The following is a 17,795-nucleotide window of genomic DNA, read 5'->3' on the forward strand; positions in this document are numbered from 1 at the left end:
AGCAACTGAATGTGTAGCAGATTCCGGGAGTCTGTCGCTCTCCTGACCCATTCTTCACTCATGTATTAAAGCATTTTCCCAAGGTAGCACATACCAAGTCACCCATGGGAGAGCTCAAATTGGATATATTTTATAGAAAGTTTAAGCAGGGAATTCTATTTCACTGCCATTCACCCTGTGAAAAAGCTAAACATTTGGATGTGTTTTACATCCAATTTTTTCTCCCAGTCCTGTCATCTCAAGCTGTCAGGAATATATATGAAAGATGAAGAGGTCACTTTATTGGTGAGCAATGATTTTCTCAATGCTATGGATGTCATGTGGAGAGTAGTTTTGGAGTAGTCAATACGAATAGTTGAGAATAGCTTAGCAAGGATTTCTACATTTGGATCAAGCATCAGGATATTGGGGGAGAAAAGACAGAATTCTAAACCATTTTGCCACATAAACAGGGAAAAATGAAGTTGGGGAAGATGCCATTCAGATCATCCTATCTGTACTGGCTGAAAGAGAGTTATTGTAACCTGATCACAGCTCAGGGTCCAGAGCCATGTACATTCCAACACCTTAGGTTCATATTCACGTGTCATCTTTTTAAACTGGCTGATCTGTCCTTTCAAACAGTAACTCCACCAACATTTGGGAAAACATTCCCCTTAATGACCAGGCCCTTCCCAACCTAATCAAGTGTTTCTTACTCGAGGGCTTGCAGAGAAATAGATTCCAAGCTGGTTAGAGACAAAAAAAAACTAAAGATGCTGGGATCCAAAGTAGACAAACAGGCATTCTGGAAGAACACAGCAAGCCAAGCAGCATCAGGGTGTTGGCCATACTGATAGGGGCTGAGGGTGGAGGTGGGGTTTAAGAAAGAGCAAGGTGGGGAGGGCACGGGCTTGGATCATGACCAGCCTCTCTAACGAACATTGTGGAATCAGAAGGAACAGTCCTGCTTCAAGTTTCCGAGCTGTCCCATGGTCATCAGGAGTGAATCACTAAGACCCTGCTCTAGGACACAAACACTGATGGGGCCATTCCATAAATATGATGATACTTTTCATGCTCTTCCATTCCCTCATGGGGAAAGGAGGAAAGAACAAGAAACAGTCTGCTGCTGTCCAGTCAGGTAATGAAAAGACTGGACACTTTCTGATTGGCCGTGGGAAGAGTGAGGAAGGACAAGCGTGAGTGAAGGAGTGCATTGTGGGAGTGGACTTACCAAGCAACCAATTGCTGAGGAGCAGAAGACTCAGACCATATGATGAAACCTGGAGGTGTGTGACTTCTGACCTTGTCCACCCCAGTCTAACACCAGCACCTCCACATCCAATGAGTACAAGATTCTGAAGGCATTAAGTGGAATTGTTGTTCCAGGGAAATAGTTCAGTTAAAGGAGTCTCAGACAAGGGGAACTAATCAAAAGTTAGAGTCAAATGTCTTGAATGAAATTGGGAAACAGTTAGTAGGCTAACGATTCTTACATTATATGTTAATGATATAGAAGATGGTATTAATAGTAACATTAGCAAATTTGCTGATGATACAAAGCTGGATGGCAGGGTGAAACGTGAGGAGGATGTTAGGAGATTACAGGGTGACCTGGACAAGTTAGGTGAGTGGACATTCACATGGCAGATGCAGTTTAATGTGGATAAATGTATGGTTATCCACTTTGGTGGCAAGAACAGGAAGGCAGATTACTACCTAAATGGAGTCAAGTTAGGTAAAGGGACAGTACAAAGAGATCTGGGTGTTCTTGTACACCAGTCAATGAAGGCAAGCATGCAGGTACAGCAGGTAGTGAAGAAAGCTAATAGCATGCTGGCCTTCATAACAAGAGGGATTGAGTATAGAAGCAAAGAGGTTCTTCTGCAGCTGTACAGGGCCCTGGTGAGAATGCACCTGGAATATTGTGAGCAGTTCTGGTCTCCAAATTTGAGGAAAGTCATTCTGGCTATTGAGGGAGTGCAGCATAGGTTCACGAGGTCAATTCCTGGAATGACGGGACTATCTTATGTTGAAAGATTGGAGCGACTGGCTTGTATACCCTTGAGTTTAGAAGACTGAGAGAGGAGCTGATTGAGATGTATAAGATTATTAAAGGATTGGACACTCAGGAGGCAGGAAACATGTTTCCGCTGATGGGTGAGTCCCGAACCAGAGGACACAGCTTAAAAATAAGGGGTAGACCATTTAGGACAGAGATGAAGAGAAATTTCTTCACCCAGAGAGTGGTGGGTGTGTGGAATGCTCTGCCCCAGAAGGCAGTGGAGGCCCAGTCTCTGGATTCATTTAAGAAAGAGTTGGATAGAGCTCTCAAGGATAGTGGGATCAATGGTTATGGGGATAAGGCAGGAACAGGATACTGATTGAGCATGATCAGCCATGATCATAATGAATGGTGGTGCAGGCTCGAAGGGCAACATGGTCTACTCCTGCACCTATTGTCTATTGTCTATTGAATTGGAACTTTCTTTGGCAATTAATGTTCAATGAGAAAGTGAGGACTGCAGATGCTGTAGATCAGAGCTGAAAATGTGTTGCTGGAAAAGCGCAGCAGGTCAGGCAGCATCCAAGGAGCAGGAGAATCGACATTTCGGGCATAAGCCCTTCTTCAGGAATGAGGAAAGTGTGCCCAGCAGGCTAAGATAAAAGGTAGGGAGGAGGGACTTGGGGAGCGTTGGAAACGTGATAGGTAGAAGGAGGTAAAAACAATGACTGCAGATGCTGGAAACCAGATTCTGGATCAGTGGTGCTGGAAGAGCACAGCAATTCAGGCAGCATCCGAGGACAGGCAAAATCGACGTTTCGGGCAAAAGCCCTTCATCAGGAATAAAGGCAGAGAGCCTGAAGCGTGGAGAGATAAGCTAGAGGAGGGTGGGGGTGGGGATAGAGTAGCATAGAGAGGAGGTCAAGGTGAGGGTGATAGGCCGGAGTGGGGTGGGGGCGGAGAGGTCAGGAAGAATATTGCAGGTTAGGAAGGTGGTGCTGAGTTCGTGGGATTTGACTGAGACAAGGTGGGGGGAGGGGAAATGAGGAAACTGGAGTAATCTGAGTTCATCCCTTGTGGTTGGAGGGTTCCTAGGCGGAAGATGAGGCGCTCTTCCTCCAAACATCGTGTTGCTATGGTCTGACAATGGAGGAGTCCAAGGACCTGCATGTCCTTGGTGGAGTGGGAGGGGGAGTTGAAGTGTTGAGCCACTGGGTGGTTGGGTTGGTTAGTCCGGGTGTCCCAGAGGTGTTCTCTGAAACGTTCTGCAAATAGGCGGCCTGTCTCCCCAATACAGAGGAGGCCACATCGGGTGCAGCGGATGCAATAGATGATGTGTGTGGAGGTGCAGGTGAATTTGTGGCAGATATGGAAGTATCCCTTGGGGCCTTGGAGGGAAGTAAGGGGGGAGGTGTAGGCGCAAGTTTTGTATTTCTTGCGGTTGCAAGGGAAGGTACCGGGAGTGGAGGTTGGGTTGGTGGGGGGTGTGGACCTGATGAGGGAGTCACGGAGGGAGTGGTCTTTTCAGAATGCTGATAGGGGAGGGGAGGGAAATATATCCCTGGTGGTGGGGTCCGTTTGGAGGTGGCGGAAATGACGGCGGATGATGCGCTGTACATGGAGGTTGGTGGGGTGGTAGGTGAGGACCAGTGGGGTTCTGTCCTGGTAGCGGTTGGAGGGGCGGGGCTCAAGGGCAGAGGAGCGGGAAGTGGAAGAGATGCGGTGGAGGGCATCTTCGACCACGTCTGGGGGTAAATTGCGGTCCTTGAAGAAGGAGGCCATCTGGGTTGTACGGATTTGGAACTGGTCCTCCTGGGAGCAGATGCGGCAGAGACGAAGGAATTGGGAACATGGGATGGCGTTTTTACAGGGGGCAGGGTGGGAGGAGGTGTAATCTGGGTAGCTCTGGGAGTCGGACCTTCCCCTGCAACCGCAAGAAATGCAAAACTTGCGCCCACACCTCCCCCCTTACTTCCCTCCACGGCCCCCAAGGATACTTCCATATCCGCCACAAATTCACCTGCACCCCCACACACACATCATCTATTGCATCCGCTGCACCCAATGTGGCCTCCTCTATATTGGGGAGACAGGCCGCCTACTTGCGGAACGGTTCAGAGAACACCTCTGGGACACCCGGACCAACCAACCCAACCACCCAGTGGCTCAACACTTCAACTCCCCCTCCCACTCCACCAAGGACATGCAGGTCCTTGGACTCCTCCATCGCCAGACCATAGCAACACGACGGTTGGAGGAAGAGCGCCTCATCTTCCGCCTAGGAACCCTCCAACCACAAGGGATGAACTCAAATTTCTCCAGTTTCCTCATTTCCCCTCCCCCCACCTTGTCTCAGTCAAATCCCTCGAACTCAGCACCACCTTCCTAACCTGCAATCTTCTTCCTGACCTCTCCGCCCCCACCCCACTCCGGCCTATCACCCTCACCTTGACCTCCTTCCATCTATCACATTTCCAACGCCCCTCCCCCAAGTCCCTCCTCCCTACCTTTTATCTTAGCCTGCTGGGCACACTTTCCTCATTCCTGAAGAAGGGCTTATGCCCCAAACGTCGATTCTCCTGCTCCTTGGATGCTGCCTGACCTGCTGCACTTTTCCAGCAATCAATTTTCAATAATTTTATGTTTGATATTAACAGATTTTTAAAGGTATTGAGGGCACAGGTGGGGTGAAGGCAAGTCAGCCACAGTCTCAGTGAATGGGAGGAAGAGTCTCGAGAAGAGAAATGCCACCTGCAGTTTTTGAGGAATCCCCAGTGAGCCCTGATGCTGCATGCCCTGATCAGTTTCTACTCCAATGCACTCAGCAGGGGTTTGCCGTGGAATCATCATTCTGAGTGGCTCCTCCATTATGGGCATTTAAGCGGGCATTGGATAGGCATATGGAGGATAGTGGGCTAGTGTAGGTTAGGTGGGCTTGGATCGGCGCAACATCGAGGGCCGAAGGGCCTGTACTGCGCTGTATTCTTCTATGAAGAGTTTACGATATGAAGAGAGATTTGTTAGACTCGGATTGTTTTTTTAGAGCAGAGGAGACTGTCAGGAGAAATGTTTGATATGTAACGTTAACCAATTTGCTGAAGAAGAACACAATGTTTCGTTGGACAGAACAAGACTAGGAAACATTTGTCAATTTCACAACTCTGTTCATGAGTGTTTGGAATGTGGCGGGCGCATTCTTCATTCCACAGGGCATCACTTTCAACTGATATCGCACATTTGGGTTACAGACACAGAAATTTATTTTGCCGACTCTAATAAAGGTATCTCCCAGTAACTACGCTTTATGTCGAAACTAGTGATGCAACTGACTTGTCCACATTTCTCTATACAGTCCTCCAATCTAGGAATTGGACATGTTGACCTTCATATAATCCATGCAGAATCATTGACCACCAAATTATTAACCACCAAAACAGTTTCAGCTACTTCAAACTTATCAAAAGATTTTAAACTCGCCATCAATGTTAGCCACATTGGTTTTGGAAATATACTTATAGAGGAAGATGAGTTTGGGATTGAAGTGCCATTTGGTTACATTTCATAGAAAGTCAACATCCACCAAAGGAAAAAAAAGAACAGGACCTGTTACCCCTCCCCCATCACTGACTCACCGCCCGCTCTAATCCAAAGCCTGCTCCTTCCAGGTCAATGATTCGGACAAGCAGCAAGTCTGAGTTATCAAACAATCCACTTCCTAAAAACTCAAGCAGCTGCGTAGATGAGGCCAATAATTGAACAACCATTCACTCACACAGCCTTTAGACAGACAGCGGGAATTGTTACATGAAGCTCAGACTGAATTTGCTCTGTGGCTATTTCATTTCCAAATTTGGAGCCACCAGTGGGAGTTTCAGAGATAATGGGAGTCTGTGTCCTGTCTGATACTGACTCCCATGTCTGGGACATTACTGTGAAGAAGAACAGGGAGGGGTTTCACTGGGGTCGTGGGTCAGTATTTATTCATTAACCAACAACATTGAAACGGGATCTGGTGGTTATCACATTGCTGTTTGTGAGAGTTTGCTGTACACAAGTTGGCTGCGCCACATCCCACACCACAACAGTGAATGCACAGCAAACGTTTTATTATCCTTCACCTAGGGAACCAGAGTGTATCGATTGTTCAAAATCAAGAGGTCTACATAATCAATGTAAAAACGCACTCTAAGTAATAGAAACATAATACAGAGGGTAGAAACATCACTATAATACTTTATTTACAACATAATCCACTTACATAATAATGCAACTTTGCCTTAACTAAAACTTCCCTTCTCACTGGTACCATCGACTAACTAATCAGGGTAGATTGTAGCATTTGAGGAGAAATTGACTCAAAATTGAATCAACTGCTGACATTGCATGTGGCCATTTGATTGAACAACAAGTATATTTACATTGGGGTAAATAGATTAAAAACTACAATATATGGACAGAATACAGTAAACTTCAGTAGAACGTAGTGAATTACAGATATGTAATTTTTGCGGTTTATCAGGAGTGCTAGTTCATTAGGTGCCAGTTAAAACAAACTTTGCTCTACCTTATAAATACTTCATTAACTGGAAGGTGAGTTGGAACATTCTGAGCTTGTTAAAGGTGATTTGGAAATTCAAAACTGTTTGCCATTTCTTCCTGTCTCTACTGCAATGATATTGGCACCTTCTATTTTTAGAACATTTAGAATGATGCATTTGGTAAAGCAATATTTTTTCATATATTCTAGATGCCAGTCACCTCAATCATCTGACACAATGCCTAGGATAGAGCTTAGCTGAATCAATGTCTCATTAAAAGAGATGCATGTCTTGATAAGAGTGAAGGAGTCATTAGTCAATTTAGTTTACCCAAAGTGATTTATTTAATTACTGCTGGTCCCACCTTAAAAACAGGGACATTCTAATCTAATTTAAGTATTTGGGAGTAGCTGCAGCATTTGAATCATCAGTATTCTCCTTCATTTCCAGCTCCCTCAGCTGCAGCCAGACATGGAATCTTCCTTTTCAGTTGTTTTCGAGACATGGGCATCACTTGTAGTAACGGGTCTTCAGTTATGTGTGACTGCTGCCACAACAGAATGGGCCAATTCGGAGGGCATCAAGGGTCACGTGGTCTGGATGGGAGTGGAGTCATAAACCAGACTTGGTCCAGAAAAGGGAGAATTTGCAGTTAGGTAGTCCCAGGGCACCTTAAAGCTCTCTGCTATTGGAAACACAGCTGATGATTTTTACATTGCTATGCAAAAGCAAACTATTGTGAATGTTGGAAATCTGAACTAACAATGGGAAATGATGGAAATACTCAGCAGGTTTGACAGGATCCATAGAGAGGGAGAGAGAGAGAGATTGGTTGTGATGAGGGGTTACAGGCCTGAAACATTGAAACTGTCCCTGCCCACTGCTGCCTGAATTGTATGAACTGGAGCATTATGGGTAAACACTTGCTGTCACTAATCCTCTTGTACAGTGCAGTGATCTGAAAGGGCAATTTGTTGGAGGCTCCATCAAGCTCCACCCAATCTGATGAATTTCAAAGGATTTCAGTGGAAGGAAGACAGATCATCTTGGGATCTTGCAGGATGAGGACATAGATCCACAAGTCTCCTAACAGATTTAGTCATGACATAATTTGCAATCATGCTACAAACTATATCTTGCTTAAGACAATGGCATCTTCTCGTTAAGACTCACTTATGTTGGCTTGCCTGCTAATATAAACCGAATAGATCCTTTAAACCCAGTCAGGGACAGGAGGTGATAACAGCCAGAAGCTGGGAGCTGTTTCCAATGTAATGTCTATACACTCATTCCCAAAATCAAACCTTCCAGCTCAGTGAGCAAACCTACATCCAGAACTCATTCCCACTCCTGCTCCACACACAGATGGTCATCTTTAATGAACTTTGCCTTAATTTTTACTTTTTTTCTAACCTATGACTGATGCCATCAATACAGATGTTATGATATGGCAACTTATAAAACTTTTCACTCTTTTTTTTCATAAAAGTACAAGTGACAATAAATTGCTATTCTATTCTATCTCCTGATGATTCCTGATGACGGGCTTATGCCCGAAACGTCGATTCTCCTGTTCCTTGGATGCTGCCTGACCTGCTGTGCTTTACCAGCAACACATTTTCAGCCCTGTTCTATCTCCTAGAAATTGAAAGACACTGAAAAATTCCTTTTTGACCCCCCTCTCTCCCTCAGGCAATCAAAACCAGGCCAAGAGTGCTCATAGGGCTTCGAGTTATCTGTTGTGAAGGATATTCTGGTGGCTCAGTGGTAAGCTCACTGGATGGAGTGAGCAGTTAACATTTTGCTTGAGGGGCATGGATTCAAATCTCATCACAGCCACTGATAAAATTGAACTGAAATGAATAAATCTGGAATAGACCACATGACCAAAAGGTGTTAGGGCAGAAGTTGGCAATTCCGAGTCTGCTCCATCATTCAATGAGATCACAACTGATCTGATCCCTCAACTCCACTCTCCTGGCTTTGCCATAGCCCTTGATTCCCTCACTGATGAAAAACATGTCCATCTCAGCTGTGAATATACTTAATGTTCCAACCTCAACTGCTCTTTTACATAAAGAATTCCACAAATTCACTACACTCTGACAGGAGAAATTTCTCCTCATTTCTGTCCTAAATGTGGGACCCTTTACTCTGAGATTAGAGAGCGAGTCTCAGTTCCATGGTCACTATCGCTATCATTGATTGTTGTACAAACCCATCATTGCCAGACAATAGCAACACGACGGCTGGAGGAAGAGCGCCTCATCTTCCGCCTAGGAACCCTCCAACCACAAGGGATGAATTCAGATTTCTCCAGTTTCCTCATTTCCCCTCCCCCCACCTTGTTTCAGTCCCAACCCTTGAACTCAGCACCACCTTCCTAACCTGCAATCTTCTTCCTGACCTCTCCGCCCCCACCCCCACTCCGGCCTATCACCCTCACCTTAACCTCCTTCCACCTATCACATTTCCAATGCCCTTTCCCCAAGCCCCTCCTCCCTACCTTTTATCTTAGCCTGCTTGGCACACTGTCTTCATTCCTGAAGAAGGGCTGATGCCCGAAACGTCGATTATCCTCCTCCTTGGATGCTGCCTGACCTGCTGCGCTTTTCCAGCAACACATTTTCAGTACAAACCCATCTAGTTCACTGATGTTCTTCGGGGAGGGAAAGCTGCTGTCCTCACTTGGTCTGGCCTACATGCACTTTCAAGCAGAGGAACAGAGGATCATAGGAATGGGAGTAGACCATTCAACCCCTCAAGCCTGTTCCACCATTGAATGAGATCATGACTGACCTGTGGCCTACACCAAAAACCTGTCGTTGGCCCATATCCCTTAATACTTTTGCTTAACAGAAAAAAAGACTACCTTGTACTCTACATTAAATATCAATTTAAAATTGAAATTGAGCTGCTCAGTTCAAGGGCAACTAGGGAGGAGCAACAAATGCAGTGCCCATGACCCATGAAAGCATGAAGAAACTCAAACTTCCATCGGGAAAATGGGAGGAAGCTCGTTTCAACAATGAGATTCATTGCCACAATCACCTCCAATTCTTTTCAGCTTCAAGTAAATGACTTTCCACTGGTAAAAACAGAGACAGCCTGTGTCAGCAGCAGAATTTACAGATTAGCTTTTATCGATGACTTAGATCAGATAATGAATCACGTCTGAAATCTGGGGGTGAGAGTGAACAGTCACATCCTGGAGATAAATACAAGCTGTTGAGGTTTATGTGCTCTGGCTCGTCGTTATTTATCTTGCAATTGTTCCTTAGGAATTCATTCCAATGAAATTTCTTTCTGAAGCCAAAGCCTAAGATACACACTGAGAGCATCTTGGGACTTGACCCCTGACCAAATTAAACATTCTTGCCCAAAAAAGAAAAAAAAAACAAGAGTTCGAGCTCCAGTTGTGGGAGAACAGTCTTACAAAGTTTTGCACAGCGCAGTTATACTCTGCACTCTGCAAACAGAAGGTGAGAGAATGTGCCAGGCTTTCTGGCATGTCATGACACGTCAGAGATTTGATTGATGCAGCAAGTCAGGATGGCACAGTAGTTAGCACTGCTGCCTCATAGTGCCAGGGACCCAGGCTCAATTCCACTGTTAGGTGACTGTCTGTGTGGCATTTGCGAATTCTCCCTGCGTCTGTGTAGGAGTGCTCTGGCTTTTCCCCACAGTCCAATGATATGCAAATAAGGTGGATTGGCCATGGGAAATTGCCCAAGAATGTGCAGGGTTACAGGGGTTGGTGGACTTGATGGGTCGAGTGGTCTGCTTCCACACTGCAGCGATTCTATAAAGTAGAGGATTCAAGGTTTCAGGCTATAATGAGTAGCTAGTTTTGTAGAGATCTCATAGAATTTCACCAAGTCTACAGCACTGAAAGAGCTACAATAAACCCATGCTCGAAATCCCCCTTCTCCTCCTGATTCTGAGTGCCCGCTAACAACAATGATCTTTAGAAGTATATCTCTCTGTCTCTTTCCCCTCATGTGTTTATCTGTATTAAACCACTAATTTGGGGAAACATGTTTCTCCTGAATTCTCTATTGAATTTATTCAAGACTACCATATAATGACGATCTCTCGGTTTGCTCTCTGAGTTGGTCAAAAAAAGGCACTATACCAGTTTAATGTGACTTGTATACTTTGCAACTCTCACACTCCAGAAATGAATCTCCGAGCAAGATTCTTAAAATGGTCTTGTGAACATATGTTGCCAATTTTAATGAATTGTGTCCAGTCCTCTATTGTTCTTCACCCTCGTTTAGAGTCCTATCATCCGCACAAAATATGTTCTAGTTCATTTTTAACTTTAACACCTCAAAATGATCGACAATGAAATCCCAAATTTCTCTTTTTTTTTGCTGAAGAGCTCTCCTTTCTTCTCTTTGGAATCCTTCAGCATTTTTAATTGATCATTTTTCATTGACCTGTCAGGAGAGAAACACCAAACTGTTTGGCAAGAGGGGTTACAGCATTCAAATCAGATTCTGCCTTAACCTCATCTGTCCATGAATTCAAAGTTTATGGGTGTCTTTAGGAAGGCCAACATCTAATGTCCACCTTGAGGTGGTGTGAGGACAATACACGTCAAAATAACACCAAAATACCACAGTGATTGGAATGATCCGGAACAGAGAGTGAATAGTCAGAGACTTTTTTTCCCAGGGCAGAAATGTCTATCATGAGGGGGCAGATTTTAAGGTGATTGGAGGAAGGTTTAGGGGAGATGTCAGAGGTAGGTTCTTTACACAGAGAGTGCTGGGTATATGGAATACACTGCCAACAGTCAGATACATTAGGGACATTTAAGTGACTCTTGGATAGGCATGGATGTTAGTAAAATGAAGAGTATGTAGGTTAGTTTGATCTTAGAGTGGGAATAAAGATCGGCACAACATTGAGGGCCGAATGGGCCTGTACTGTGCTGTACTGATCTATGTTCAATGCTGCCTAAAAAGGTAGAGGACACAGATTCAGTATTAATTTTCAAATGGGAATTAAATAAATACTCAAAAAGGAGATTCTGAAAGGATAAGGTTTCAGAGGTAATAAGCTGGGACTAATTGGATAACTTTCAAAGAACCAGTACAGGCATGATGGACCAAATGGCCTCCCTTTGGGCTGTACATTTTAACTGCATTCTATCTCCAAATATGGCCAGTTCCTAATGGAAGTCATTGATGGTGACAGAAAGCAAGAACCCTGACTAATGCCTTCAGACCTTCAGCGATTAGTTCTCTTGTATATTACATCATTCACATCCTTGGACAACCCAAATAACTTCACATCCAGTTAATACTTTCAAATGTGACAGCCTGTTTGAAAGACGACACAAAAAGCAATGAGATATACAGCTGCAGGATAACAACGAAAGAACTTGCATTTCCATGGCAGCTCTCAACCGAAGCTTGGTCACTGACATACTGTAGGGGAATGAGTTTGCTCACAGCAAACTCCCACCAATAGCATTGAGGTGAAGAACCAGATCATTAAGTTTTTGAGATGTTACTTGAGGGATAAATATCAGCCACGACACCAGGAGAAAGCCTCTACCATTCTTTGAAATGATGCAGGGGAATCATTTGCATCCACTTGATGGAGCCGTAGCCCAACGTCTGACTCCAACTCCTATTACTTATGCTCTTGAAGGTTTAACAGAGAGAATTCAAAGCCTGACACACCTGCTCCTGGCTAGCCCAGGGCCTCTGCCTCTCTTGCCACTTACCTTTGCCCTGGGAGATGAGGGCAATGAGGTGGTGAACAGTCTGGAGGAGTTCAAGCTGCTGCTGTTGGAGGCCACTGTTGTTGCTGCTGGCAGAGAGCAGGCGTTTCTCCAGCTCCCTGATGGTGTTGACCTGGTGACCCACCAGCTGCTGGAGCAGCTCCTTCTCCTTCTTCATGGAGCTCAGCTCTGCTCGGTGTTTGGCCTCAATGTCGGAGACCTTCCTCTCTAAAAGACTGAAGAAGCCATTGCAATTCACATGGAGCAATAGAATTAAACACCACAGAAAAAGCTCTTCGGCCCATCGGGTCTGCGCTGACCTATCACCATTAATCCCACCTTGCAGCAAATCTCTTGTTCAAGCCAACCAGATCCCACTGCATTGTATTATTGACATGTATTTCACTTTAATGATGGGAAAGGCAGGGAATGTAAGTTTTACATCAAATATACTTTTAGGATTAAAATGGAGATTAGTAAATGTAGAAACATTATTATTTATACATGGATTGGGTAGAGAGCAATGTTTGCTCTATACTGTACCATGAGCAGGTCAGATACAGTATAGCACAACTTGGGCACTGGATGATAACATGCTTTTTGCTGTTTAATGTTCCCGTTACACTGACCCCATTCAGAAAATCTCGAAGGGATTATTTTGTAATGCTGAGGAACCAACAAGCGTTTGCAGGTCTGTTACAAAGCCACAAAGACAGCCCAGAACAGCCTCAGTAATTTAGAAAAGTAACAATTACCAACAGATGAGATAACACCATGTCCAGACCTTTTTTTAGAATGGAATAGAATCCCTGCAGTGTGGAAGCAGGCCATTCAGCCCATTGAGTCCACAACGTCCCTCCAAAGAGCATCCCACCCCACCACCCTATCCCTGTAAACCTGTATTTCTCATGACTAATCCACCGCCTAACTTGCATATCCCTGTACACCAAGGACGATTTAGCATGGCCAACCCACTAATCTGCACACCTTTGGACTTGTTTGATTTGTTGGTGAAGATGGTTCCAGTTGATCTCCTACACTGGTAAATGCACTAATGCAGCAAACAATGAGATCTTTCACTCAGACCCTGTGGGTGGAACCTTGTGGAGGGATTGGAAGCGTTGTGCAATGATTTAAAAAACCAGCTCACCAGAATTCCCAATCCCAACTCGTTTCGATGTGAGTGAGAAAAACACCCAATTCCGAATGCTCATTAGAGTAGGGGAGGTGCTGTGACTGAAACGGCACAGAGTAAGTAATCTCAGCTTTCTTGTCTTTGGGGAGGGTTTGTCTGGGTCAGGCTGTGATTAACATTATCTAGGAGGAAGGCCAAGTTACATGAAGCGTAGAACATGAAGGAGGGAGGGAGGTTGGAGTGTAGTGGGCACAGGTCAAGGAGGCTGACCAAGACAGGCAGGCACAGGGAGAAGGGAATGGATGCTGGAGCCAGTGGGATCGGTTATAGCAGGTCATTCCTAAACCCGGAATGATGCTCCTGCCTTGCTTTTTTAAGCCATTATACAGTAGGCACGTCAAATAAATAGGAGAAAGTGAGGACTGCAGATGCTGGAGATCAGAGCTGAAAATGTGTTGCTGGAAAAAAGCAGCAGGTCAGGCAGCATCCAAGGAGCAGGAGAATCGACGTTTCGGGCATGAGCCCTTCATCAGGAATTCCTGAAGAAGGGCTCATGCCCGAAACGTCGATTCTCCTGCTCCTTGGATGCTGCCTGACCTGCTGCGCTTTTCCAGCAACACATTTTCAGCTCACATCAAATAAATCCCAATTAGCCCAGATCGAAGGGGATTGGCCCCTTTAATGGACACTGTAACAAAAATCAAACCTTTGAAATTTAAATGAATGGAATTCAATTTAAAATTCCCTTTTGCAGATAAATAACACTGTTCAGCCCCTGTGCTGCCCATTGGCCAGGGAAAGGTTTGAGTGCGTGAGTGGATACCACTCCACAAACAGCTGGGAATGAGCGAGGGGTTAGCAGTCAGGTTGACTGGCCCTCTCCTGCCTACTACTGGGAGCTAGCCAATGTTCCTAGACCCAGGAGCAGACCAAGAAGGGGACCCTTGAAATTGTTGCTAACCCCACCCCTCCACCACCATCTGTCTCTCCACCATCGTCTGCACCAGGTTTTCTGATATTGGGAATCTGAGGCTGGCGTGCAAACAGCATTTGAGGAGCTGCCGACCCCCATCAGAGAGTGAGCCCCCCACTCCGCACCACCTCAGATTGGCAGGGAATGAGTATGGGTCAGGGTGCCCATTGTATGTAGCATTGGGACCAAAGCTCACTTTTGTAATGGGGTATTTCAGCTTCTCACCCTTCCCTGCCACAGGATGAGCCATACTCCCTGAGCATGCATACTTAATGAGAAGGTAACCCTGTGAGGGACACTGACTCATTGTTGGGAGGAAATGACACTCATATCCACGGCCCAATTTTGACTGTGCAAAGGAAGATCCCACTCCATTTGGGTCGGACTTTAGCCACATATGATAATAGATTGTTGTCAGATTGTTAGAAACATTGACAAATGGAGCATGTTTCAGCCTCATATCAGATCAATAATTTAAATCATGACCCCTTGATCTTATCCCAGTGATAATTTGGCAGTGATTCCGGATAATTAGGTCAAACGGCTTGCTCCAGAACAATCACACGCTTAGCTCCCTCATTAATCTTGCACTCCTCAACTTGATCCTTCCAGCTCTGCAGCAATTTAGGGTTTTAAATATGATGAGTGTTTGTGCATGTTGAAATGATGGATGGGTTTTCATTCTCTCTCTGGAGTCCCACTGACCAAAGTCAGGAGTTTTCATTAAAATCTATCTGCTGAACTACAGATTGAATCATTTTGACCCTCGCTTTTTGCAAGCCTGATTAGAGAATCATAGACTCATAGTCATACAGATTCAGGATTTTCACACCAAACAAGGCCAAGAGGATTTTGTGAGTTGGCAAGACAAGGCCACAATGTATTACAGATGTAGAAATTAGGTCAAATTCAAAAATAGACAACAGGAGGTGACCAGGGAAGACCTGATTCGAGCAAGCTCATACATAGAATTCTGACACACCAAGAGACACCCTCCTCAAACGACAACAACCCTCCCAAACACCCAACACACGCCCACATCCACACACACCTACACACACGCACCCACACACTCAGCACCACCCATCCACCCAACACACACACACATACCCAGCACCACCCAACATACACCCACACACACCCAGAACCCCCCAACACACACCCACACACACACACCAAGCAACCCCAATACACACCTACACACACACAACTAGCACCCCCAACACACACCCACATACACACACCCAGCAGCCCCCGACACATACCCACACACCCAGCACACCCCAACATATACACACACACACACACACACCCAGCACCACCCAACAATACCCCCACACACACACACATGCACACACCCAGCACCACCCAACACACACCCACACACATACCCAGAACCCCCCAACACACACACACACACACAGCAACCCTAATACACACCCCCACACACACCCGGCACCCCCCAACACACACCTACACACACAATCTGCACCCTCAACACACACCCACATATACACACCCAGCAGCCCCTGACACATACCCACACACCCAGCACACCCCAACACATACACACACATACTCACACACACACACCCAGCAATCCCAATACACACCCCCACACACACCTGGGACCCCCTAACACACACCTACACACATACAACCCGCACCCTCAACATGCACCCACATACACACACCCAGCAGCCCCTGACACATACGCACACACCCAGCACACCCCAACACATACACACCCACCCCCAACCCCCACACGCACACCCACACACCCACACAACGCATCCAGCACCCCGCAACAAGCACACACATACATATGCACGCACACCCACACACCCAGCAGCCCACAATACACAAGCGCAATCCACCCCCCAAACACACATACACAGAGCATCCCCAACACACACACACAGACACCCAGCACCCCCCAACACTCACAGCCACACCCATACACCAAGCACTCCCCAAAACACACTCTCTCTCACACACATACACACACCCAGCACCCCCAACACACACTCTCTCTCTCTCTCACACACACACAATCCCCCAAAAGCACACACACACATACTATATATGCACAAACACACACACGCACACACAGGCCCCCAATACATGAGCGCACACACACACACACTCGCACGCACATATACAAGCATGCACACACATGCACATACTCCTCAAACATGTCAAAATAATCCCAGGTTATCTGTTATGTTTGAGAAACATGCAGCTTGGAACCATTTACCACCCAGCAGGCTTTCTTCCCACAATGTATAAAGACCAGAACTGCCTCAGTGACCTGGTCCTAGAGCTTGCTAACATGGTCTGGCCCCTTGCACTATGTTTGAATTTATTTGTGTTTGTTTAACTAATGGTTAATTTTGTTCACAGAGCCCTGAATGATATTTTTACTCCCTGAATGACGAATGATTTACAGGACATTATGACAAAATAATACAGGCGTGAGCTACCACCTTGAGAGTGGGACCCAGGGACGGGGGGCTTTACTTTTTCGGCTCTGCTACATCTGAAAGCCCCTCTCTGCACATTGTAGTCTAAGCAGGAAATCTCACCGGCAACATGAGCTCCAGCTATCCTCTGTGAATGGTTTAGTTTCCCAGGTAATGTTAACAAAGCCGTATGTGTTGAGTTTCCAACCCTCCAGGATTATCCTGTAGTCTTTAGAAATTGAAGAATAAACTGCAGGGTACCAAAGCTAGCGATCCTACGCCGAAGACTGATTTCTATTTTACAAACTGGCTACACTAGTGGGACACGGGCAACAGACGCATGGGAATGCCAAGACATATAGATTTCTCTGAAGTCACATATCCATCTTGATGCAGAATTATAATCACTGTTCCTTCATCGTTGCAGGATCAAAATGGTGGATTTCCTAGCCAACAGTACGCTGGACTGCAGCAAGAAAAGGGCTCACTACCCTATTCTCCACAGTATTTAGGGATGGGCAATAAATGCTGGACTTGTCAGCACCACTAGCCATTAAAAATCACCAATACTCATAGAGTCATAGAGTCATACAGCACGGAAACAGACCCTTCAGTCCAACCCATCCTCACTAATCAGACATCTCAATCTGATCTCATTGCTAGCATTGGCCCATAACCCTCCAAATCCTTCCTATTCATATACCCATCCAAATGCCTTTTAAATGTTGTAATTGTACCAGCCTCCACCACTTCCTCTGGCAGCCCATTCCATTCACACACCACCCTCCATGTGAAAAGGTTGCCCCTTCGGTCCTTTCTCCTCTCACCCTCAATGTCACTGGCAGGAAACACATTTGGGACGTTGTGGTCACAAAAGTGGTTCTAAAGATGATTGTGCTCTTTTCCTCAAGGTGAACATACCCAAGCACAGCCCAGGATGGGTGAACATACCCAATCACAGCC

At 45.7% G+C, this 17,795-nt stretch overlaps 1 protein-coding gene across 1 annotated transcript in view; it reads right to left on the bottom strand.

The window, feature by feature from the left end:
• Positions 1–17,795, bottom strand: part of angpt4 (angiopoietin 4) — a 165,792-nt gene that overhangs the window by 72,540 nt on the left and 75,457 nt on the right. The window contains exon 4 of the mRNA XM_087994708.1: positions 12,266–12,498. Within this exon, the coding sequence (XP_087850834.1) occupies positions 12,266–12,498 (233 nt within the window). The remainder of the gene's footprint in view (positions 1–12,265; positions 12,499–17,795) is intronic.

Source organism: Chiloscyllium plagiosum, unplaced genomic scaffold, assembly GCF_037043375.1.
Source record: "Chiloscyllium plagiosum isolate Xiang-an unplaced genomic scaffold, Cpla_swu_hap1 HiC_scaffold_15, whole genome shotgun sequence".
In the NCBI taxonomy this organism is placed as follows: domain Eukaryota; kingdom Metazoa; phylum Chordata; class Chondrichthyes; order Orectolobiformes; family Hemiscylliidae; genus Chiloscyllium; species Chiloscyllium plagiosum.